At 27.4% G+C, this 27,049-nt stretch overlaps 2 protein-coding genes and 1 pseudogene across 2 annotated transcripts; all 3 read right to left on the reverse strand.

The window, feature by feature from the left end:
- Nucleotides 1–1,151: 1,151 nt before the first annotated feature.
- LOC114182401 (cytochrome P450 82A4-like) lies at nt 1,152–4,431 on the reverse strand. The gene is made up of 2 exons (XM_028069270.1): nt 3,393–4,431; nt 1,152–1,866 (listed from the first exon to the last, which is right to left on the reverse strand). The coding sequence occupies exons 1-2, from the start codon at nt 4,341–4,343 to the stop codon at nt 1,225–1,227; spliced, it is 1,593 nt and encodes a 530-aa protein (XP_027925071.1). The 5' UTR covers nt 4,344–4,431; the 3' UTR covers nt 1,152–1,224.
- A 12,871-nt stretch (nt 4,432–17,302) lies between these two features.
- LOC114181604 (cytochrome P450 82A4-like) lies at nt 17,303–19,410 on the reverse strand. The gene is made up of 2 exons (XM_028068106.1): nt 18,363–19,410; nt 17,303–18,028 (listed from the first exon to the last, which is right to left on the reverse strand). Exons 1-2 carry the CDS (start codon nt 19,293–19,295, stop codon nt 17,393–17,395), a joined length of 1,569 nt encoding a protein of 522 aa, XP_027923907.1. The 5' UTR covers nt 19,296–19,410; the 3' UTR covers nt 17,303–17,392.
- A 5,147-nt stretch (nt 19,411–24,557) lies between these two features.
- LOC114181703 lies at nt 24,558–26,443 on the reverse strand (annotated as a pseudogene).
- Between the last annotated feature and the right edge of the window lie 606 nt (nt 26,444–27,049).

Raw genomic sequence — 27,049 nt, forward strand, 5'->3', positions numbered from 1 at the left:
AATCAAATTGCACAAACATAAAAGTTTGATCTGCTCTTAGTTTTTCTTGAATGATGCTTCAGAGAATTCTGACATAAGCTGCACTACAAGATTTGTCGAGATGATAAGGAAGTTCCCAACACAAATGATGATGAAGATGAAAAAGCTAAACTAATGATGAGAAACATTTATCTTGATCCAAAAGAATAGTGATGTAATCCTATTAAGGTTTATAGCTTGAGCCATTAGTTAGGTCTATTTTTTAGGGTTTTCGAAATCAGTCAGAAATGTGAGAGATCTGAGTTCTAAACGAGAGAATATGAGCCTTCTACTGTGTTATGTTCTGCGTCGATTGATCGGTGAAATGTCGATCGGAGTGGACGTCCAACAAGATCCGCGACGGAGCGTCTCCATCAAAGAGATTATAAATTTAATTTTGATATAGTTTCAGGCTGTTGGAAGGTTTATATTTTATATTTTAGTTTTTATGTTTTGTATAATTTTGTACAGATGAAGTTTATGATGAAATGCAGAGAATGGTTATTTTTATTATTTTCTAGATTTTGTTACAACTTCTGCCATGGGGATTTCATGGACACAAAAGGGAAACAAAACAAATGAGATTAATAAATTCATAATAAGATGATAAAAGAAAATTATCAAGAACAGGAAAGAGAGAGAGAAAAAGCTCACATTCCCTCGTCAGTGTGGCTCTTCAAAGACATAGACATGAGACAAGTGCTTTTTGTGCTAATCACTACAAGAAAAATGCTTCATCATTGTTTTATGTAATTTCTCGAGTTTTCTTCAATTATTGGAACTCTATAATTATGATATCGAATTTCATTTCTTCTTTTCTTAGAGAATTCATCATAGAATCTTCTTTTAATATCGTAACTAATTTTGTTAAATATCTTCATGAAATGTCTTTCATTTTTTCTCCAAAAAAAACTAAACCTATCTTCTATTATCTCAATCGATTTTCTCCATTCTAATAATTGACCATCAATCATTAGTATATCGATAACAATTAGTTTTTATACTTTTATTTACTTCGAATCCAAAAACGTTTATATCTCAAAATTGAAATTACAAAGATAAATTATAAATATAAATGGAAATACAAAGATAATAGGAATATATCATCATTTTGAAATAATTTAAGAGAGAAATTATACATATAGAAGTACATTGAATTAAGTAAAAAGAAAGTACTTCGAATGAAAATGCGACATGGCTACGTAGTTAATATAAAGACGTGTCGTTTTCATAGTAACTAAAAGATAGACGTGGTTTAATAAGAATTTTAATGGGAATAGCTCTAGTGGTACTAGATTCAGATGTTTCAGTCATATCAGTAGGATTAGGCCATGAACTTAAAATTTCGAAAGAATGCAAAAAAGTAGCAAGTATAAAATGCACCATTTGAAGTCCAAAGGATATTCCAGGACATATTCTTCTACCACCTCCAAATGGTAATAATTCAAAATGATGACCTTTGATATCAATGTCTTTATGAGTTGTTAGAAACCTTTCTGGTTTGAACTCTAATGGATCTTCCCAAACCTTGCTATCTGTTTGAATCTTCCAAAGATTTGTGATTAGACGAGTTCCTTTTGTTATGGTATAACCACTTATAGTACAATTATCTGTAAATTCACGAAGTGGCAAGAGAGGAGCAGGAGGATATAATCTTAATGTTTCTTTGACTACGGCATGAATGTATGTTAACTTACTTATATCAGACTCACATACACATCTCTCTTTACCAACATGAATGTCTAGTTCAGCTTGTACTTTTTCCAATACCAAAGGATTTCTCAAAATCGAATACATTGCCCACGTAAGAACAGTACTACTTGTGTCACTCCCTCCTGCAATCACTCCCTGCAAATCAAATATGTATTCCAAAAGAAGTATTTCAATGAACAATTAAGGAATTTAAGATTACATATGGAAACTTATACTATAAATAGAAAATGGAAGGTTAATCTTATATGTAAACAAAAGGAAAACACACGAAATATGAGAATAGTGGGACTTTTTTGTATTTCTGAGTCGTTTTGACCATGAATTTGTAAAATAGGATTCGATGAATTTTTTTGTTCAAAATTGGGTTAAGTTGTCACGGGGAAGGACAACATAAAAGATGAAGTCATCCTCCCCCAACTAGTTTCTTTTTTTTTTCAAAAAGTAATGTCGTCAAGACGAACTACGGTTTCTGCACATATGAGAGTGAAGTCGTCGTCTCATGTAACGACTTCACTCTTAGTTTTTTGTTTTTCAATGTTGTTGCAGTTTTATTTTATTTTTTAAAATTTTTTACTTTTCGGTTTTTTCAACCTTGTAGTTTTTATATATATTTTCTTTACAAGATTTTGTTAAGAGTAGAGATTATATATACTTTTTGATAATTATTTTTGATTGGTATAATAAATTAATTTAATAAAATATATTAGATAATAAAAATTACATAATAATATTAAACTATATTAATTTTTATTTTTATTTCAATTTTTTTTTACCATTTATTGTTAGAAAAAACATAAAAGTGAAATCATCATTTGTGATAATAACTTCACTGTTCCCATGAACTGAAACCGGTCTTGTCCCTATCGACTTTGTTTTTTGAAAAAAAAATATAAAATTTACTGGATGAAAGACGATTTCATTTTTAATATCGTCTTTCATATGACGACTTGACCTGTTTCGAACAAAAAATTAGAGGAACTTTTATACAAATTGGAGTTAAAATCAACCCTCAAATACAAAATGTAAAGTGGGGAAATCTGGTGTAGTTCAATAGCTGATAACGATTTATTCAAAGCTGTAAGAGACGAAAGCAGAGAGGAGATAAGGGAGGAGATAAGCGTGTGTGAATATGTCTAACGAGAATTAGATTTTGGAGGTCTAAAATTGCAGTTTTCAAACATTGTCAAAGGAGAATAGTATAGGTTCAAATATAAGAGGAAGCTGCTGAAACCATGAAGCAAAGATATGCAATACTTAAAGCAATGTGAACTTGGTTTCTGGTACAATGGTTGGAAGTCCTACTTCTAACATAGTATTAAGTTAAAATCTATCCAAACAAATTTTCGAGATGAATATACGTGAGGATATATTAAAAATTTCATATTTGAGTAGAGATAAGTCCACTTCTAACTGCAACCTAAAATTTAAGGGTGAAAACAGGACCGTTTGGTTTCTGGTACAAACTAAAATGTGAGGCTGACAACAACCTAAAATCTGGCTTAAAACAGGACCGTTTGGTTTCTGGCACAAACTAAAATGTAAGGCTGAAAAAAGGACCGTCAATTAACAGAGACTAATCCTAGGTTGCAACATTGGAAAATAAAGCAATACTGGAGGGAATTGCGAGCAAAAGAAAAAGTGTAATTTAAACATATACGTACCAGCACAGTGGATTTGATCATGGTATCTGCACCAACCCCATCAATAGTTCTTCCATCAAGAATGGAAATCATCACATCCATGAAATCTTGAAATTCATCAACCTTTTCACCCAAATCCTTCTTTTTCTTTTGTCTATGTTCCTCCAACTCTTCACCTAAAACACTATCCAAATCTTTGGCAGTTTCTTTCATTGCCTTCTCATGGCCTCCGAAATCAAACCATCTCAACCAAGGAATAGCATCTCCCACTGCGAACACCCCTACCAGACGCATAAACTCCTCCACAGCCCTCACACATCTCTGTGCCTTCTCATCTTTCACGTTCTCACAGCCAAAAAATCTCTTCCCCACCACCATTCGAAGAACCATGTTATATGTCAAGTGAGAAAGCCATTGCTTCAGCTCCACCGAGGCATACCCAGACTCACCTTTTTTACTACACCAAAGATTATACAACTCTTTGATCGAGCTTTGAAGTTCTGAGACACGAACATGCTGCAGTTGCTCCACTCGACGTGGGGTAAGGATCTCTAAAGTTGTAATCTTTCGCAGCTCGCGCCAATAGGGACCGTAGGGTGCAAACCCAAACATGGCATGGTTATAGCCCATGAGTTCTATTGCGACAAGCCTGGGCCGAGAGGAAACCACCATGTCGTTTGTGGTGAAACATTCCTTTGCTATTTCCCAGTTGTTGATTACCAAAGCCTTTTTGGAACCGAGTTTGATGGTGAAGATGGGTCCATATTGTTCAGCCAGAGCAGCCAAAGTTCTGTGGGGTGTGTTTGGACCCCTCAAGAGTGGAAGGTGACCAAGAATTGGCCATGCTCCTGCAACTGTGGGAGCCTCTTTACCTTGAAAATATTTGAAGGGATTGTACAGAAATAAACAGAAGAGGATTAGAGAGAGAAGTCCAATGGTAGTGGAATTCATGTAATTTGGAACAAAATCCATTTCAGCTTTTTGTTAAGGTTATGTGTTGTTGAGTAGGAACGAAGCTTCCATTAAATAGATCACTGATTGCTACAGAGAGAAGTAGGAACAGCAATAACTTGATATTTTCTCTCCCAAGCATAAGCATTACGCAACTATTTTAATAATTGAATTATAAATGGGGGTAGGTTAATCCGTGTATATTTTTCTCTGTGTTGAATCTTCTAAATTCAAGGATGAGGTGAAGATTTTGTCCTCGATTTTAAGAAGATAAGGTTTGTAAAAGAAAAGTTAGCTATAGACCAAGGCACCAAGGGGCCCTCATCATCATTTTCTGTCGATCTTTGGTATAGAAGTAGATTTTGAATTGATTTTGTACTGTTAAAATGTTTTTCAGATACTCTAAATAATGGCTAAAACTTTATTATTCTGTTTTATTTCTTTCCATCCCGTCTAATCTTTTATTTATTGAATTGATTTTCTACTTGTTAAAAATATATTAAATGTTTTATCTTTATGTTTTAATGTATTTATAATCTACAAAACTTACAAAATGATTTCTACCATTTCTAAACATATGTAAGTTTTTTTTTTAAATCGATAAGATGGGCATTGGTGGTGCTTGGTGTATCTTGAGGAGCTTTGGCACCCTAATTATTATTATATATACATACACACATATATATATATATATATATATAATATATAAATAAAAATAACATTTTAATTTTAGTGGATCTTTACTAAAATTTGAAGGAGGCAAAATAATATAATTAGAATTTATATATTTAACATTACTATCTGTATAAAAGAAACTACACTATCTAAATAATTGTCCATCATTTTTTCATATTCTTGCACTTATCAAATAATTTAATCATAACTAAATTTTTCAACTATTTTTTTTCCAATATAAATAATCATATTATCGGCAAAATATTCATTTTTCATTTTATTACTGTGCATAGATCGATTCAAAAGTCATCACAAACATTTCATTTCATTGTTATATGATGAAAAACCATATTGTAATGTTTTTGATCTTCACTCCTCTTTTATCAATTTTAAAAAATGAATTTATTTTTTTGTTTTTCATCAATATACATATTTAAAAAACAAGTTTAAGACTAAAAAATAATTTATCATAATATAATAAAAAATTGAGAGATATAATTACTATAAAAAATTATGATAATCAACTAACAACTAAAACTGTCTATAAAAAAATATCATAATACATTACTTACTTTTCTATATTCATAAAAAAATGAATATACAAAAGAGTCCCGAGATAACAAATAGTACTAAATATTAAATTAATATTTCACTACTAGGTGAGACAAGAGAAAATTATATTTTTTAGAAGATATAAAAAATGAGGGCAGAGATAATAAGTTTTTGTTTAATTTTTTTTTCTTTGACAATAAAAGAAATCACGTAAGGATAAGAGATGAATACAACATTTGAAAAACTAAAAAAACAATAAAAATAGAAAATAAAAATTATCTTAATAATTTTTTTCTTTATTATATTTAATTTTATATTTTAATATTTATTAATATTAAATATTGTATTTTGGAAAAAATAAAAAATATCAAATAAATTTTTATTAATTTTTCAATATACTACTACCTAATTTAAAAAGATACATTTAATTTAAAGAATTTAAAAATATACATAATTTAAAAAAAAATTAAACACAAAAATTTAAAAAAAATTGAAGAAGTTAAAAAAATTAAAAGAAAAATAAAAAATAAAAAAAAATTTAAAAAGTTTGGAGAGCCATGACCCCACGTGCTCCTTCAATGCTCCGCCACTGATATTGATTTCTGTAAAGTATTTTTTGAAAATCCGTCATGACTAAAAAGTATAGTTTGACATTGCACTAATGACATATTTTTCTTAATCATATTTTATTCAACACAAGTATCGCTTTTCATGTTTGCCGTACACTACAATTAATCAAAATAGTTGCAGTTTATTATCATATAAAAAATTTACACATCCGAATTTAATATATATGAGAGTACAATCAGAAGATTCGGATATTCATAAACAACTTCAAAAATATTAATATAAACAAATCTGGATCACTTTGATTAAGAATCCAGTCATATTATATTAGTTTTAAGATCTCAATCTTTTAGAACACATCACATGATCACATTAAGCCAAAGTTTTTTATGAGTTTTACAAGAAATTTTCCTTTTTCCCTGAACCAGAGTTACCCTAGTTATCTATTTTTTCTATCGAAGATGAGAGAACAAAGATGTGAGGTTAGGTTTCTGAGATGTAATTAAATCTAATATAGTAAATAAATTTACTATGATGCTTCTACTTTGAACAAGAATACAGTATGTATATATTATGTCACTTCACACTTCTAATTTTAAATCACATAATAAAGTTGATGATATTTATTACAAAATAATTTATCACCACAAGTGCACTTACATCCATCATAACAAATTTGATGTTAAATACCAAAATATTAACGCACCATTTTCTAATGGCAGGTTTATTACAACACTTGCTAATAGAAAAACATTAAATAATAATTAATTTTAGTGATTAATTTATAAACTAAAATAATTAATAATTATTATATTTTAAAGGTCAAAGTCTTATCATCATACAACATACAAAGAGTCATATTTCTTGAAATTCTTCTCTTTCTTTTATATTTTTGAATGTCCTATATAAAATTTTTCAATGTAACTTTATGGTTATTAATCAAGTAAAAGAATAATGTTTTTAACAACTACATCTTCACTATTAAAATTTTTTATATTACATGAGATTTTTTTGTAAATTTGTAAAAGAAAAATTACAAGAAAAAGATTTTTTTTTTTACATTTTTTAAGAATTTTAATTGGTAGGTGAATAATTATTTCCTACAAAATTATAAAATTCACAAGTATTTTGTTGCGAAAAATATTTCATACAAAATATTTTGCAAAAAAATTGGTAATAATTTCTTATAAATTTTTTTACAATAAAATTTGTAAGTATTTCTTACAAAAAAGATTTCAAAACAAAATTGATAAAAAATATGAAATTTTTTAGTAGTGCTTGAATAAGATGAAAAGACAAAATAATAGTCATGTTACCATTAAAAAAAACAAAACAAATACTAATTTAATTAAAAAATTAAAATTTTTAAATACTTAATATTTTTTTTTACTAAGAACCCAATTCAAAAATAGTTAAATTTAGATAGACTTGAAACTTAATGTGTTACGACGATAAACATATTTTGTTTATGAAATATTAGATATTAACCTTAATAACGATATTTTATGTCTCCCAAGCTTAAGAATTACGCAACTGATGTTAATAATTGAATTGTAATTTTGGATAGGTTTTAAAGTTATCTTTATTTGGATTGTGTTGAATCTTCTAGCGTCAGCCTTATGTAAATGAAGATTCTTGTAATGATAAAAAATAATTATTAGGAGACTAACTTCATAAAATATTTCAAATTACTCAAACTTATCTCTCACCCTAAAAAAGTTGAAGTATTTTTTTCATAAAATATTAAAGACTGTTCTATTTACTTCATGTAATTAACAAATATATAAAGTATAAACTCATTAATTAATTATTAATTTCTGTCAAAGCAAAAACCTTTTATTCCAATTAAGATTTTTTTTTTATTCCAAATCCAAATCCGATAGATTATATAAACAACCACAATCTAATGTGAGAAAGAGTCAAATTTGATTTGTTTTGTTCTATATCTATAATAATATATAAAAATATATCTCTTTTTTATTCACATTTCATATTTTTATTTTTATCTTTAATTATTATTTTAAAATTAATTATTTTATAAATATTTTATTTTAATCATTTTTTAAGAAAGAAAAATTTAACCGTTATTTTAAAAAAATTTTATATAACAATAATTTTAAAAATTTATATATATATATATATATATTAATAAACATACGACCGTTATTTTAAAAATTAATTATATAATTTTTATTAATTTTAACTCAAATCTTTATAATAATTAAAAAATACACAACAAAGTCTGTTTTGTTGACTAGTGTCACAACAAAAATATCAAACAAAACAAATAAAAAAGTGCACCGCTAAAGTTTGTCCTCAAATTTTGAAGATAAGGTTTGAAAGAACTAAGGTGACTCTGTCTTCATCATTCTTCAGTATTGCAAATGGGATAAAAATCATCCATAAAATTACAGGTAAAACCTTAAACAGTATATATATTGAAAAAAAAATCAAATTTATTTATTTTTAACAAGAAAAATTATAAACACAGGATATTTTTATATTGTTCTAGTAACTTTATCTTTAATGTAGAAGTAGATTTGAAAGATGAACCTGTATCAATTTGATTTCTAAAAACATATTGTAAACTATAGTTTTACGTTCTTGGAAATACTCATTAAATTAGTTAATCGAGTAAAATATATTAAATGCAAATTTTAATACTGTTCAAATATTAAGCCAAAATGATATTTTAATAGTTAATAATCCAGCACCCATGTAGATAGTTTTACTATTATACATACGAAATTCATATTAAACAAAAGATATAGATTATTTAGTTTATTTGGTAGTAGGAACATAAGTCTACACACCAGTGCAAAAAGGACACTCTAAAACAGGATATTAAATCGATTATGTGAAAACCGATCTAAAAAATAATGTGGTAGCAAATTTATAAATACTAGGAAACATATAAGATCGGTTGAATTTTTAACCGATCTAATATGTGAATTTTAAATCAGTTCTTTATATAACCGATCTAATATTCACTTATTAGATCAATTAAAAATTCAACCGATCTAATACTCTTCACAAATTTAACAAAAATGCGAAAACTCTTTTAATTGTCACAACAACTTCTCTTCTTCCTTGCTATTGCTGCTCACCACCAGACCTCATCGCCGTTGCTCACCATCGTTATCGCTGTCAATGAGTCGTTGCTTCGTTCACTGAAAGCTTCTTTCTCTTCTCTCTCGCGCCTCCGCTGCTTTTCTTTTTAGTGTTCATTTTGATTTGCGAATGAAAATCTGAAATTTTGTGGAGTTGTTTTCTATTCGTGTGTAATTTGTATTGCTCATTTGTCTTTAATTGTTGTGTATACTTGTTGAATTTCAGTCATTCAAGTTGAGACAAGGAGTGTGAGTGCACGTCTGTTTTTCCTTTCTAGTTTAAAGTATTAGATCAATTGTTTTAGAACCGATATAAAATCTCTTAGACATATTGCATCACTGTATATTAGATCGGTTACGGAACCGATTTAATATGCATTCCAGAATCGATCTAATATATATATATATATATATATATATATATATGTATTTGTATATATATATGTATGTATTTATATATATATATATATATATATATATATATATAAATACATACATATATATATATATATATATATATATATATATAAATAAATACATACATACATATATATATATATATATTCGGTTATCGATTCCATGGTGGGTGTTAATGTTCCAATCTCAAGTCTAATGATAGAGTTATTGTCAATTATCATATATTTGAGGTATTGTCCTCTTTGGAACATGTGCTCCATCACAGTCCTATCCTTAAAAAGAATATTGGTGAGTGAAAGGAAGAATGGGTATTTATTAAACCGCCTTAAGCCTCAACTTCTAATCAATGTGAGACTATTGAGTATGTAGGAATAACAAACATAACTTAATACAATGTTGTAGGTGTTAAAAAAATAATTCTAAACTATATTTTAAATTAAATTTAGACATAATAAGATCAACGAGTTTGAAAGAGAAATGATTTAATTTTGAAAGGTTAATAAAGGAGAAGTGATTCGAATATAATAATATTTTTGAAAAAATTGCTAATGAATCAAGTCAAGGATGAAAATTTTGTGTTGGAATTTTTTGCCAAACAAGATTCATGCACTATAAGAAAAAACTGAACTATCCACACATAATTACCCACAGAAAAAAGATCATAAAACGTGAAATTAAAAAAAGAAAAAAAATTATATATATATATATATATTATTTTTTTTTCTTTCAAAATTTGAAGTTTATTTTTTTTAATTATATTTAATTTTTACTTTTATTAATTTTTTAACAAATTATATTAAAGTAAATTTAAATTCAAAAATATAAAAATATATAATAAAAGAATAAAGAAAATATAATTAAAATTAAATATTTAAAATTTAAAATTTAAATAAAACTAAAATAAATTCAAGTAAAATAGAAAATGATATATATATATATATATATATATTATTCCGGAAGTTGACTTTTGATATATATATTTTTCTACATATGGCAGTTTAAATTCTTTCACCGGACGTCGATATCTAGAAATATCTTTATTGAAAGTTAACATCTGAAAATAAATTTGGAGATACGATTTGGATAGCTTTTCTCAAATTATCAAAGGAAGTTTTTAAGATTTTAAAAATTCTTGGAGATGCAGAAAAAATCTTGGAGTTAAAAGAAAAAATTTCCTGAGATAAAAGATTGTGTGTCCTCATTTTTAAAGATAAGTTTTGAAAAAAATAAGGGAGTAGAAACAAAAGGGCCAGAGGTCCATGTTGTTTCTGTCTATACTGCAAATTGGACAAATACAGCTAAACCGTGCACATCTTTACAGAAAATCCAAATTGATTTTGAGCAAGAAAAACGATATAAACATTGTATAATTTTATATTGTTTTAATTTCTTTTATCAGAAAAATAAATATATTAAATAAGAATAATTGGGTTATCTTGATCTATGAATAAAATAATGTGTAAAAGAAAAAGGAAAAAGTAAGCAAACGTACTAATTTGTCATAAATTAATTAAATATAAATTTAGATATAACTTCTTTTGGTTAACAAAACTTAGTAGCTAATATTAGAGATTATTTTAGAGCAGGTATCAATTTATTTATAATTCAGACTATGTTAGATATCAATAATTCTAAATTTAGAAATTAATATCTACATTAGTTAACACAATGATTAATTATTTTTTATTTCTAAAACTGATTGTTATTTTAGAAATTTTATGTAGTGATCCAATATACTTGTTTTATTCAATCAATTTTTGTTTTGTTTTTTTTTTCATATAAAAAATGTATCCCAATTTTTTAAAATTGTTTAAATTTTTTATCCAAACACAATATAAGAGTAGAATGACCAGAATCTATATTAGACTATGGAATACAAATACACAACGAAATATATATATATATATATATATATATATATATATATATATATATATAATATGTTGCACAATTTTATCATTAGACTATTTTTACATAAATATCTTTTAAAATAATACAATCATACAAAAAGTTGATAATGTTATTATAAGAGTCGATGTAAACGATACAAAATCGTAATAAAAACATAAAAATGTAAGTAATGAGAATAAAGTTTAAAATCACATTTGAGGAGGTTGAAAATTTCTCTTTTTACCATTAAGTGATCCAACATTTTGTTATTTTGCTTGTTGTTGAACATTCTATAACAAAGTATATTCCTCTCAATTTCAACAACAAACTACTTATATTTTAATTGTTCGATATCCTTCTTCGTGACCTGTACAGATGAAGACGTAGAATCATTATAGGATTGTCTCCCAATTGTTTTGGTTGACTCATATATTTTAATTTTTTTTTTATTTTTTTAAAATATCTATGTGTCAATCCAGTAGTATGTATGTGTTAAAATCAATGTTTTATATTTAATTTGGTCTTTATATTTGTTATTTTTGTTCAATTTAGTCCAAATTTTGTTTAAAATTGACCAATTTTATCCCTATGAAAGATGTGACCAAATTTAATTTTTATATCAAAGTTATAATGATGTGAATTTTAATATATTATATAAAATATTTAATAAAAAATGTGAATTTTAATATAAAAATTAAATTTGGTTTCAATTTGGAGAGGAACCAAATTGGTTTATGTTAACAAAATTTGGGACTAAATTGAACAAAAATAACAAATATAGAAACTAAATTGAATATAAAACATTGACTTTAACACGTGACATGTTGTTGGGTTGACGCGTGGACATTTAAAAAAAATTTAAAAAAATACAAAGTGATACGTGACCGTCACTATTTATGATCACTAATAATTTAAATGGTGTTAAAAAAAAGGATTTAATTGAACAAAATTGATGCAAATTGAGACTTATTTAAATATAAAACCTTATTAAGACTCTGTCCACAATTTCAAAGATAAGGTTTGAAAAAAATAAAGTGCCGACAAACACATTTTCTTTTAAAAAAAATATGCAAATTTATTTTTAGTAAGAAAAATTATGAACATAGATATTTTTGTATTGTTTTAGTAATTGAAAGATGAACCTGTATCAATTTGATTTCTTAAAACATATTGTTAACTACATTTTATTTTTTTTGGAAATACTCATTAAAAATCAGTAGAAAAGATTAAAATATCTTACATGTAAAATTTTAATAATATTTAAATTAAATCAAATCAAATAAAATAAAAACTATATTTTAATGGTTAATATTGCAGCTCACATAGATAGTTTGACTATCAACCTTATCCATCCAAAGTCACACAACTAACACAAGGATCACATGCACCAATTTTATGAAAATACACTATTTAGTTTATCATTGAATAATTCACACCACGTTCATGTAAGAACCTAATATTAAAACTAATAATTTTCGAAGATAAACATAAATATGTGAAGTTAGAATCAATTACGATGTTCCAACAATTTCAAAAATAATTAAAAAATCTAGTTGAAATAAAATCTAAATTTAATAAAATTGAAAAAAATTGAAAGAAAAATTATTCAATTTTGAAATGCTTAATAAATAAGAAGACGATTCAAATATAATATTAGGTGTTAGTATTCACATTAAAACTTCACACAAAAAATTAATTAATTAGACACTAATTTAAAAATTAATTTTTTTGTAGTGAAAACTTGATAGTTAATATTCAATGACCAATTTTTATTTATAGTTAAACTCTTAAAAACTAAATTTTAAAATTAAATTTAAAAATCAATTACAAAACTTTATTCATAATAATAATAATTTTAATAATCAATAATATTTTATTTCATAAATTAATATATAAATTAGTTATTATATTAATTAATAATTTTTAATCACTTTGAAAAAACATAAATATAAAATAATTATATAAAATTTTAATAATATTCAAATACATCAAATCAAATAAAAATATCATTTTGATAAATAATATTGCGGCTCACATGGATAATTTGACCGTACCCATACCGAATGCATAAACCTAACACAGGATCACATGTGCCGAAAAGTACGAATTCATCACATGCACCAAATCTATGAAAATAGGCTATTCAATTCATCACTGAATAAATGTTCATGTCGGTAACCTAACACTAAAACTAACAACTTTTGGAGATAAAACTATAAGGTTGAAGACTTAAATAATTATTTAGTTCGATTTTTTTAATTTGGTTATATATATATATATATTAATTTAATTTTATTATTCGTTAATTTTATTTAATTTAGTATTTTTTTAATGTTGTTAAAATAATTAATGATAGTAATTATCACATGTTATTTTGTGATTTTTTTTAATTTTTTATATTTATTTTCTAATTTCTTTTTAAAAAATAGTTTTTTTTTTATTTAAAAAAATATCCACGTCTCAAGTTCATATCATGTCACATGTTATTTTGTAATTTTTAATATTTTTTTAATTTTTTAATTTAAAAAAAAAATCCATGTGTCAAACTAATATTATGCCATATGTCAGGGTCAATTTTTATATTCAATTTAGTCATAATATTCGTTAATTTTTTTTCAATTTGGTCTTAATTTTTTTTAAAATTGAACAATTTTATCCCTTTCAAATTGAGACAAAATTTAATTTTATATATATTCTTATTAAAATTCATATTTTTATTAAATATTTTTAATTTAGAGTTAGAGTTGATTTAAAATTAAAACTAAAAATTTAAAAGTAGACAATAACACCATTAGTTTAAAATCTTAAGAGGTTAAAAATACTTAATATAGGGAATAACACCATTATTTTTAAATTTTAAGAGGTTAAAAATAAAATAAAGATTTAAAATTAAAAATAATATTATGTATTTTTAACCTCTTAAAATTTTCAATTAATGGTGTTATTGTCTACTTTGAAAATTTTAATTTTAATTTTAAACTAACTCTAACTCTAAATTAAAAATATTTAATAAAAATATGCATTTTAATAAGAATATCCATATAACATTTACATACAAATTAAATTTTGTCTCAATTTGGAGATGAACAAAAATGCTAATTTAAAAAAAAAAAAGATTAGGACCAAATTGAAAAAAAAAATAACGAATATTAGGACCAAATTGAATATAAAAAACTGACCCTAATACGTGGCATGATCTTGACTTGACACGTGAAACCTTTTTTAAATAAAAAAATTAAATTTAAAAAGTAAATGAAAAAAAAAATCACAAAATGACACGTGACATTGACATGTAGACATATTTTTTTAATAATTTTTTTTAAATTTAAATAAATGACACGTGGCAGTTACTGTTTACAATCCGTTCATTATTTTAACGGTGTTAGCAAAAAGAACTAAATTGAATAAAATTGACTAATATTATGACCAAATTGAAAAAAAAAATAAAATTGGACCACATTGAAAAAAACTAAATGAATAGTAGGACCAAATCATTATTTAAGCCTAAGGTTGAAATACTAAATCCATATTGTTGTTCAATTTTGTCAATTCAATCTTAATAATTTGCTTTTTATTCAATAAAATCTTAATTTTTGTCAATTTTTGTTTAATTTAATTCTTTTTGTTAAAGCTGTTTAAATACTTAACGGATAGTGAGCCATTTATATCACGTGTTAGTTCGTAATTTTTTATTTTTTTAATATTTTTTATTTTTCTTAATTTAAAAAAATATTTACATGTCAAGCTAAATTTTGTCACGTAACAGTAATAGTAACACGTGTCAGGGTCAATAACACATATTAGTGTTAGTATCACATGTCCGTAATAGGATTGTCTTCCAATTGCTTTGGTTGACTCATATATCCAAGCTCATACATGTTGTCTTTGATAATTCTAACAACTTTACACCAAAATTATAACTCATCATGTGTAGATACTCCTATAATAGATGTTGATTGAGATGTTTCTTCTGATTTGATTGAGATGTTTCTTCCCATGCACGAGTAAACTTTGCTTATAAACATCAAAATAAAAATAGTAATATGTTGGAACATTAACGTTCATCATGGGATAGATAACTGAGAGAAAAATTTTGATTTGGAAAAAATTAGGGGAGAGGGAAAAGATTTGTGTGGAAAAAAAAATGTAAAATAATAAAACAATAATAATAATTACATATTTGGTTACCGATTGGGTGATTGATTTTCTGTGACTAAAAATTTAGCCACTCAACAAATTTCTAGTAGTTTGTGAGGTTGGTTTTTAGTGAAAATTTAGAGTGGATGAATTATTATAAATTTGTAGTGAGCTTCTTGGATACGATTTTAGTGTAAAGCAATATATTTGTCTCTAAGATAACAAAACATAGATAACGAAGAAGAACGCATAATTGCTTTTATATGGAACTTGTACAAATTATTTGTTTTTTATTTTTATTTTTTGTTATCAATTTTGCAGGTATAAAAATCTGTAATAAGAGGGCTTTCAAAACACGTTCCTTTGCCGTAATGAAAGCTAAATGATTTTGATAGGAGATTAGCCCTTATCTATCTGAATTAATGGAGAAGAACTTGGTTTAAGAACTTTAAAGATGTCAATACAATTCAAGAAGGATAATTAGTTCAAGTTGAATAAGTTCAATATCAAAAGAATAATTAATATGAAGGAAATCAGAAGTAATGGTAAAAAATTTTACATTTTTTTTTTTGGTTGAGGCAACCGAATTATTCTGTCAATATATTTGTTTTTGTTTATAAAAAAAATCAAAGTAATACATATGTGTTTCAAACCCTAATTAAAATAGTCTATACATTAATTTTTTATCTTTTTGTTGATTATTTATTTTGAAGTGATACAATATATGCCATTATTCTATATTATGTCTATAACTAATATGTATATAACAAGTTGTCTTTTTAAAATATTCAAATTTCTAATTAAGGTATAATATTCTATTTCCTCTTTTCTTATTGAGATCCTTTTAAGATATTTTTCTTTTAATATCATAATCACTTGTTAAATATTTTTATGAAGTACAGTAAACATTCACTTAAGTTTGCACTCATTTAAGTTCGTACTCATTTAAGTTTGTATTACTTATTTAAGTTCGTATTTTGTCAAAATCCGTATTTGAAAAAGGAAAATTCTTGGATTAATAATTTTGTGAATTTATTTTTAGAAAAAAAATCATGTATAATCATTTGACTCTATATTCTGTTATATTTTGTTATATATATATATATATTATATATATATATATATATATATATATTATATATATATAGAGAGAGAGATAACAAATATTTCTTGTAACATATCTTTTATATCTATCATATTCTTACAATCTTTACAAACTTTTAACACTAATAATATTTTATATTATAGACTCTTAAAATTTCATAAATCTGCATCTCAATTAAGTTTGTATCTCAATTAAGTCCGCATCAAACTCTTAAGATCAAAATACGGACTTAAACAAATATTTACTATATCTTTCATCAATTTTTTTTCTACAAAAAAAATTTCTATAAAAGGTAACCTATGTCTTATTTTCTATTATCTTAGTCCATTTTTTTTTCTTCCAATAATAGACCATGAATAATTGGTTGATAGATCACAATTTGTTTCTATATTCTTATTTTCTTTCAACCAATTTTTTTTTTTTATAATTAAGTAGCATATGGGAAAGCAAATTTGAAATTGCAAAAGATAAACTATAAAATTAACAAGTAATTTGAACAAAAATACAATGGTAGTAGGTATCAATAATTTTGGAAGAGAAACTATAAAGATAATTATGACATTGAGCTAAATAAAAATAAAAGGTAATTTCAATGAAAATATAGTATGACCATGTAGTTAACATAACTTATTGTTTTCATAACAACTAAAAGATAGATGTGGTTTAATAAGAATTTCAAGGGGAATACTAGTGCCTATCCATTGAGAGGTTTTAGTCAAATCAATAAGATGAGACGATGAATATTGAATCTCAAAAGAATGCAAAAAAGTAGCAAGAGTTAAATGCACCATTTGAAGACCAAAAGATATTCCAGGACACATTCTTCTACCACTTCCAAATGGCAATAACTCAAAATCATGACCTCGAAAGTCAATATTTTGGTGAGTTGTGAGAAACCTTTCTGGTTTGAACTCTAATGGATCTTCCCAAACATTGATATCAGTGTGAAGCTTCCATTGGTTTGTGATTAAACGAGTTCCCTTTTTTACGTTATAACCACTTAAAGTACAACTTTTCGTAAATTCACGAGGTGCCGAAAGAGGAGCTGGAGGATACAATCTTAGAGTTTCTTTGACTGTCGCTTGAAGATATGTTAACTTACTTATATCATCCTCACTTACACATCTCTCTTTTCCCACATGAATGTCTAGTTCAGCTTTTATCTTTTTGAACAACAAAGGATTTCTCAAAATTGAATATATTGTCCATGTAAGAATAATATTATTCGTGCCACTTCCTCCGGCAATCACTGCCTGCAAATCAAATACATACTCCAAAAGAAATATATCAATGAACAACTAAGGAAATTAAGGCTACGTTTTATAATATGATTAACTTATTAATATACAAAATAAAGTTCTTTATGGTTCCCAAATGTATGTAATATGTAATGGAAAATGATTTTTTGACTACTAAATTTTGACAACTTTCTTTTATAATTTCAGGTATCATTAAATGATTTTTCATTTTTTTTTATAATCAATATTTCAAAATCACTTACAAAATAACACCTTATATTAGAAGAGAAAGTTATCGATATTTAGTACTCAAAATATCTTTCTCCATGTAAATTAAACATATACGTACCAGCACAGTGGATTTGATCACGGTATCTGCATCAAACCCATCGAAAGTTCTTCCATCAAACAAGGAAATCATCACGTCCATGAAATCTTGAACTTCACCCAAACCCTTCTTTTCTCTATGTTCCTCTAACCACTCACCCAAAACAATATCCAAATCTTTGGAAGTTTCTCTCATTGCTTTCTCATGGCCTCCAAAATCAAACCATCTCAACCAAGGAATGGCATCTCCCACTGTGAACACACCCAACAGACGCAGGAATTCCTCCACAGCCTTCACACATCGCTGTGCCTTCTCATCGTCCACGTTTTCACCGCCAAAATATCTCTTTCCTACGACCATTCTAAGAACCATGTTGAATACCAAGTGAGAAAACCATTGCTTCAGCTCCACCGAGGCAAAGCCAGACTCACTCTTTTGGCTACACCAAACATTATACAACTGTTTGATCGAGTTCTGAACTTCTGAGACACGAACATGCTGCATTTGTTCCACTCGACGAGGGGAAAGGATCTCAAAAGTTGTAATCTTTCGTAGCTCGCGCCAATAGGGACCGTAGGGTGAAAAGGCAAAGATGGCTTGGTTGTAGCCCATGAGTTCCATGGCGACAAGCTTGGGGCGAGAGGAAACCACCGTGTCGTTTGTGGTGAAACATTCCTTTGCTATTTCCCAGTTGTTGATTACCAAAGCCTTTTTGGAACCGAGTTTGATGGTGAAGATGGGTCCATATTTTTCAGCCAAAGCACCCAACATTCTATGGGGTGTCTTTGAAGCACTCAACAACGGAAGGTGACCCAGTACTGGCCATGCTCCTGCGGCTGTGGGAGCCTCTTTGCATGGAAACAATTTGAAGTTATTGTACAGAAATAAACAGAAGAGGGTTAGAGACAGAAGTCCAATGGTAGTGGAATTCATGTAACTTAGAACAAAATCCATTTTGAGATTTTGTTAAGGTTGTGTGTCGTTGAGTGGGAATGTTTGCTTAAATAGATCATTGATTGCTACAGAGAGAAGTGAAAGGATCAGGTTGATGGCTTAACGAATGGATGTGATGAACTCAGTTAAAGAAGTGATATTTTTATAAAGAAAGAAAATGAGTTCGATTTTTTCAAAACGTGTTTGAAGAAACACTTTTCAATGTTTCTGAAGATATTTGTGTCGACTCTTCTCTGGCAAATAAATTGAACAATGAGACAAAGATTCTGTCCACAATTTCAAAGATAAGGTTTGAAAAAAATAAAGTGACTGCAAACATAATAAAGTACTCGACAAACATATTTTCTTTTAAAAAATATGCAAATTTATTTTTAGTAAGAAAAATTATGAACATAGATATTTTTGTATTGTTTTAGTAATTGAAAGATGGCCCTGTATCAATTTGATTTCTTAAAACATATTGTTAACTACATTTTATTTTTCTTGGAAATGCTCATTAAAAATCAGTAGAAAAGATTAAAATATCTTACATGTAAAATTTTAATAATATTCAAATAAATCAAATCAAATAAAAACTATATTTTAATGGTTAGTATTAGCTCACATTAGATAGTTTGACTATCAACCTTATCGATCCAAAGTCACACAACTAACACAAGGATCACATGCACCAATTTTATGAAAATAGACCATTTAGTTTATCATTGAATAATTCACACCACGTTCATGTAAGAACCTAATATTAAAACTAATAATTTTCGAAGACAAACATAAATATGAAGTTAGAATCACTTACGATGTTTCAACAATTTCAAAAATAATTAGAAAATATAGTTGAAATAAAATCTAAATTTAATAAAATTAAAAACAAATTGAAAGAAAAATTATTCAATTTTGAAATGTTAAATAAATAAGAAGACGATTCAAATATAATATTAGGTGTTAGTATTCACATTAAAATTTCACACAAAAAATTAATTTTTTTTAGTAAAAATTTTGATAATTAATATTTAATGACATTTTTATTTGATAATTAAATTCTTAATAACTAAATTTTAAAAATAAATTTAGAAACTAATTACAATTTTTTATTCACAATAATAATAATTTTAATAATCAATAATATTTTATTTCATAAATTAATATATAAATTTGTTATTATATTAATTAATAATTTTTAATCACTAAAAGTGAAAAAACATAAATATAAAATAATTATGTAAAATTTTAATAATATTCAAATACATCAAATCAAATAAAAATATCATTTTGATAAATAATATATGTGGCTCACATGGATAGTTAGACCGTACCATACCGAATTCATGCACCTAACACAGGATCACATCTGCCGAAACGAACGAATTCATCACATGTGCCGAAAAGTACGACAGGGATCACATGCACCAAATCTATGAAAATAGGCATTCAATTTATCATTGAATAAATGTTCATGTAGCCTAACCCTAAAACTAATATCTTTGGGAGATATATATAAGGTTGAAGACTTAAATAATTATTTGGTTTCGGTATTTGTTCGACTTTTTTTATTTGGTTTTATATATATATATATATATATATATATATATATATATATTAATTTAGTTTTAATATTCATCAAGTATGAATAATAATTGTTATGTATTATTTTGTAACTTTTTTTAATTTTTTTTAAAAATAATATTTTTATTTAGAAAAAATATTCTTGTGTCAAGTTCATATTATGTCACATTTCATTTTGTGATTTTTAATATATTTTTTAAAATTTTTATTTTAAATAAAATATCTATGTGTCAAGTCAATATTATACCACATATCAGAGTTAGTTTTTATATTTTTTAAAATTTTTATTTTAAATAAAATATCTACATGTCAAGTCAATATTATACCACATGTCAGAGTTAGTTTTTATATTTAATTTAATCCTAATATTCGTTATATTTAATTTGGTCATATATATATATATATATATATATATATATATATATATATATCCATATACATGTACATGTGTGTATATATATATATTTGGTTTTAATATTCGTCAATTTTATTTAATTTGGTCATTTTCATTAATATTGTTAAAATAATTAATGGAGTGTAAATAGTAATTATTATGTGTCATTTTGTGATTTTTTTTTATTTTTTTTAAAATAATCTTTTTATTTAAAAAAATTTGGAATTGTCAAGCTCATATCATGTAACATGTCATTTTGTGATTTTTTAATACATTTTTTTATTTTTAATTTAAAAAAAATATCTACGTGTCACGCCAATATTTACCACATGTCAGGGTCAGTTTTTATATTCAATTTAGTCCTAATATTCGTTATTTTTTTTTTCAATTTGGACCTAATTTTTTTTTAAATTAAGCAATTTTATCACTCTTCAAATTGAGACAAAATTTAATTTTTATATAAATGTTAGACTGATATTATTATTAAAATTCATATTTTTATTAAATATTTTTAATTTAGAATTAAAGTTGGTTTAAAATTAAAACGAAAAATTTAAAAGTAGGGAATAACACCGTTAATTTAAAATCTTAAAAGGTTAAAAATACTTAATATTATTTTTAATTTTAATTCAACAACAAAAACACACTAATCATGTTCACTACAAGGCAAAAACACAGGCCACTTCAATCAACACCTTAATCCTTTTTTCTAATGAATTAATATATATTTTGATATCAGCAACCACTTCTTAGGCCATCATGCAACTCCTTCTCATTTCTTGGGAATTGAAATTGCCACCAACAGACGCTTTATTCGTGCCACTGCCAACAACATTTCCTTCAATCTTCACATTGCCACCAACCTTTTCTTCATTCTTCACATCCCCACAACATTTATTTTGAATCACAATCGTGCTTGCAGAACCCCCTTCTCTGATCCCATACTCAACAAACCAGTTGAAGTAATTGCACCCACCACACTCTTCACCTCCACTCTGTTGCAAATATACCATTCACGTCTTTATCAACAAACACAAAAAACCTTACACAAAAACCATACACAAATTACAAATTAACATTACCTTGAAGTTTGGACAGCCCCAAAATCTTTTTCCTTTGTTCTTGGCTGTTTTCGCAGTTCTCAACACAGCCTTATCACCACAATAACAACTGGCGTTACATTGATGCTTCTATACCCACGACCACTGCAAAAATTCACGCTACGCTTGTGCTTTCCTTCAACATTTGAACTTGAACAGGAACCACAATTGGCTGGATTCATGAGGGAAGATAGGAGAAGAAGAAAAGAAATTTAGGGATTCACTACCACACACTTATGTTGCCTTAAATAAAAATATTTTTGCACGCCATTCCATGTGTTATTGACATGTTTCAATAACAAAAATTTACCTCAGCAACAACAAACGGCGTTTAGCCAAACTTAACAGAAAGGGCAAATTTGAGACGTTTTAACAAAAAATGGGACCAAATTGAGACTTTTAAAAATACGGGTACCAAATTGAGATTTTGCCTCCAAAATGAGGACTAACGACATGATTAAACCTTTTATTTTAAATTAAGAAAAATTTAAAAATAAAAAATTAAACAAAAAACCACTAACTTACATGTGACATACATTGTTCATTGGTTGTGAATTATTTAAAAAATGGTAAAACAAGACCTAAATTGAACAAAATTGATGAAAATTAAAACTTTATTGAACAAAAAAAAAGATTAAATTGACAAAATCGAACAAAAATAGAGACTAAATTAGTATTTTAACCTAAATATAAATATGTTAAGACTATTACAACCACTTATAATGTTCCACCCAAAAGACAATTCAGAAACATATTTGAAACAAAATCTAAATATAAAATAAGATAAAAAATTTGAAAGAAAAATGATTTAGTTTTAAGTCGTGTCAGGGTGTGATCACATTCAGTCGAGTTGGGCTAGGACCTGTCGTGTTTGGTTGAAAACCACTCGAGTCTAGTCGAGCTCTAGTTGGGTACAAGTGAGACTTGGACATATCAGGTCAAGTTTGTCCAAATAGAATTGTGAGTTGTGGTAGGACATTAGATCGGGACCATGTCAAAATAAGTTGGATCGATTCCACATCAAGTCGAGCCTAGTCTACTTATACCTAAGTAAAGTCGAATAGACTACTAAGACTTAGGTCGATCTAAACTACGAAAATCAAAATATAAATATAAGAATGTGAAGAATCTTAAATTCTTACCTTTTACATAGAATTTGAAATTCTTTACTTAAACCAATTATTCTATTGAAATTCTAGGATTTCAATTTCTTTCAAAATTCATTACTCAAACAATATATTTTTGTCACAAAACTTGAAATATCTTATTCAAACACACTTTAAGATTTTTTTGTTACATTTAACTCACATTTATATGGATCAATAGAATATAACTTGAGAGCTTTGAGGATGACAACACAAATTTAGGAAGGATAAAACAATTTTAAATAATTAGTTCTTAAGTTAGATGAGTCCAATATTAGAGAACAGTTAAAATTAGGAGGAAAAACAAATGTATATGGGTTGAGGAACTATTTTTCTCATGGTGCCAACATGTTTCTATTTCTTTATTGTACAAGTTTCTTTTTTAAGTGGGTTGAGGCAATCCGGTTATTACTTTCAATATATTTGTTTTGGTGATAAAAATAAAAACAATGTAACACATATGTGTCACCTTAATTAAAATGGTACCAAGTCATAAGTCCTTATTTATATATGGATAGACAATTATTTATTCCTAAGAAATATAATTTGTATCATTATATATTATATCGATAACAAGCATGTGTATAACAAGTTGTCTTTTTGAAAATATTCAAATTTATAATAATTGTTTAGATTTTCATTGTATTATGTAATTTTTTGAGTTTTTTTTTAAATTATTGGAACTCTATAACTACGATATCATACTTCATTTCTTCTTTTCTTACGGATTTCTTCATAGAATCTTCTTTCAATGTCATAAACTAATTTTTTTATATATCTTCATGAAATGTCCTACATCAATTTTTTCTCTAGAAAAGAAAACCATTCGTATCTTTTATTATTTAATTCGGTTTTTCTCCATTCTAATAATTGATCATCAATCATTAGTTCATCGATATTGATAACAAGTAGTTTTTATAGTGTTATTTACTTTGAACCCAAAATTTTTAAGTCAGAAAGCTTATGAGAAAACAAAGTTGAAATTACAAAAATAAACTATAAATATAACAAATGCTTTGAAGAAAAATGGAAAATGGAAAGATAATAAGAATATATCCATTATTTCGAAATAATTTATGAGAGAAACTACATAGATAACAACTACATTGAAATAAATGAAAAGAAAGTACTTCCAACGAAAATGCGACATGACCACGTAGTTAACATATGGCCATGTAGCTAACGTAAGGACATGTTGTTTTCATAACAACTAAAAGATAGACGTGGTTTAATAAGAATCTCAATGGGAATGACTCTAATGTTAGTTGATTCAGAGGTTTCAATCATATCAATAAGATCGGGTGAACTTAAAATTTCAAAAGAATGTAAAAAAGTAGCAAGTGTGAAATGCACCATTTGAAGTCCAAAGGATATTGCAGGACATATTCTTCTACCACCTCCAAATGGTAATAACTCAAAATGATGACCCCTCATGTCAATGTCTTTATGAGTTGTTAGAAACCTTTCTGGTTTGAACTCTAATGGATCTTCCCAAACCTTGATATCTGTTTGAATCTTCCAAAGATTTGTGATTAGACGTGTTCCTTTATTTATGTTATAACCACTTAAATTACAATTCTCTATAAACTCACGAGGTGCTGAAAGAGGAGCAGGAGGATATAATCTTAGTTTCTTTGACAATCGCATGAAGATACGTTAACTTACTTATATCAGACTCGCATACACTTCTCTCTTTTCCGACATGAATATCTAATTCAGCTTTTACTTTTTCCTCTTTTCCGACATGAATATCTAATTCAGCTTTTACTTTTTCCAATACAGAAGGATTTCTCAAAATCGAAGATATTGTCCACGTAAGTACAGTATTACTTGTGTCAGTTCCTGCGATCATTGTCTGCAAATCAAATATACATTGTAAAAGAAGTATTTCAATGAACAACTAAGGAAGTTAAGATTACATATTGAAAACTTATACTACACCGAAGGGGAGTGATGTATAAAGTAGGGAAATCTGGTGTATATACGTACCAGCACAGTGGATTTGATCACAGTGTCTGCATCAACCCTATCAGTAGTTCTTCCATCAAGAAAGGAAATCATCACATCCATGAAATCTTGAAATTCATCAACCTTCTCACCCAAACTCTTCTTCTGTCTATGTTCCTCTAACTCCTGAACTAAAACACGATCCAAATCTTTGGCAGTTTCCTTCATTGCCTTCTCATGGCCTCCGAAATCGAGCCATCTCAACCAAGGAATAGCATCTCCCACTGTGAACACCCCCAACAGACGCATGAACTCCTCCACAGCCCTCACACATCTCTGTGCCTTCTCATCTTTCACGTTTTCACAGCCAAAAAATCTCTTCCCAAGGACCATTCGAAGAACCATGTTATATATTAAGTGAGAAAACCATTGCTTCAGCTCCACCAAGGCATACCCAGACTCACCCTTTTTGCTACACCAAACATTATACAACTCTATGATCGAGGTTTGAACTTCTGAGACACGTACATGCTCCAGTTGTTTCACTCGACGAGGGGAAAAGATCTCTAAAGTTGTAATCTTTCGCAGCTCGCGCCAATAGGGACCATAGGGTGCAAACCCAAACATGGCATGGTTATAGCCCATGAGTTCTATTGCGACAAGCTTGGGGCGAGAGGAAACCACCATGTCGTTTGTGGTGAAACATTCCTTTGCTATTTCCCAGTTGTTGATTACCAAAGCCTTTTTGGAACCAAGTTTGATGGTGAAGATGGGTCCATATTTTTCAGCCAAAGCACCCAGAGTTCTATGGGTTTTGTTTGAACCACTCAACAGTGGAAGATGACCAAGAATTGGCCATGCTCCTGCAACTGTGGGAGCCTCTTTACCTTGAAAAAATTTGAAGGGATTGTACAGAAATAAACAGAAGAGGATTAGAGAAAGAAATCCAATGGTAGTGGAATTCATGTAATTTAGAACGAAATCCATTTGTGCTTGAACTTTCGTTGTTGTTGTGTGTTATTGAGTGGGAGTCTTTCCTTAAATAGATCATTGATTGATACAGAGAAGTACGAGCACCAAGTTGATGGCTCGGTGATCGGTGCATTAAAAAAGGTAATAATGGACGTGATGAATTCCATTAAAAAAAAAAGGAGTAATGATACAATGACACCCAATTTTTACCACTTTCTTGACCACCTGACGTGGTAGCAGCATTTGGATTTAATTTTTTTATTTTTGAACAGAAAAATGAAATTGGCATTCAGAGACAACATTTCCCTGCCAAGCGCGTGTTGTCACAGCCTTTTCCCACTCCTCACACACCACCGCTCCACCGCTTCTCCACTCTCCCCAAAACTGGCCACTGACACTGAACACTGAAAGGAGAGGCCAGTCCCCTTCCCCGCACCACACACACAGTTCTGCTCCACACTCCCAAATCCCTTACCGCTCCACAAATCCCCTCCCGCACCCTATCCCCTTCCGGCGTCATTGTTCTCACCCCAAAACCCCTGTGCGCGCGAAACCCTAACCCAAGAAACCGCAGCTTTCTTCTTCGTTTGTGAATCCCCGAATCCCTCTCCACACTCCCAAATCCCCAATTTC

The sequence above is a fragment of the Vigna unguiculata genome, chromosome 4, assembly GCF_004118075.2.
Source record: "Vigna unguiculata cultivar IT97K-499-35 chromosome 4, ASM411807v1, whole genome shotgun sequence".
Classification (NCBI taxonomy): domain Eukaryota; kingdom Viridiplantae; phylum Streptophyta; class Magnoliopsida; order Fabales; family Fabaceae; genus Vigna; species Vigna unguiculata.

What these genes read in the sequence shown, in the direction of transcription:
- LOC114182401 (XM_028069270.1), bottom strand. Translation starts at nt 4,343, where the DNA reads ATGGATTTTGTTCCAAATTACATGAATTCCACTACCATTGGACTTCTC. An exon ending in TGATCAAATCCACTGTGCTG is followed by an intron (nt 1,867 to 3,392) that starts GTACGTATATGT and finishes TTTGATTTGCAG; the next exon opens with GGAGTGATTGCAGGAGGGAG.
- LOC114181604 (XM_028068106.1), bottom strand. Translation starts at nt 19,295, where the DNA reads ATGGATTTTGTTCTAAGTTACATGAATTCCACTACCATTGGACTTCTG. An exon ending in TGATCAAATCCACTGTGCTG is followed by an intron (nt 18,029 to 18,362) that starts GTACGTATATGT and finishes TTTGATTTGCAG; the next exon opens with GCAGTGATTGCCGGAGGAAG.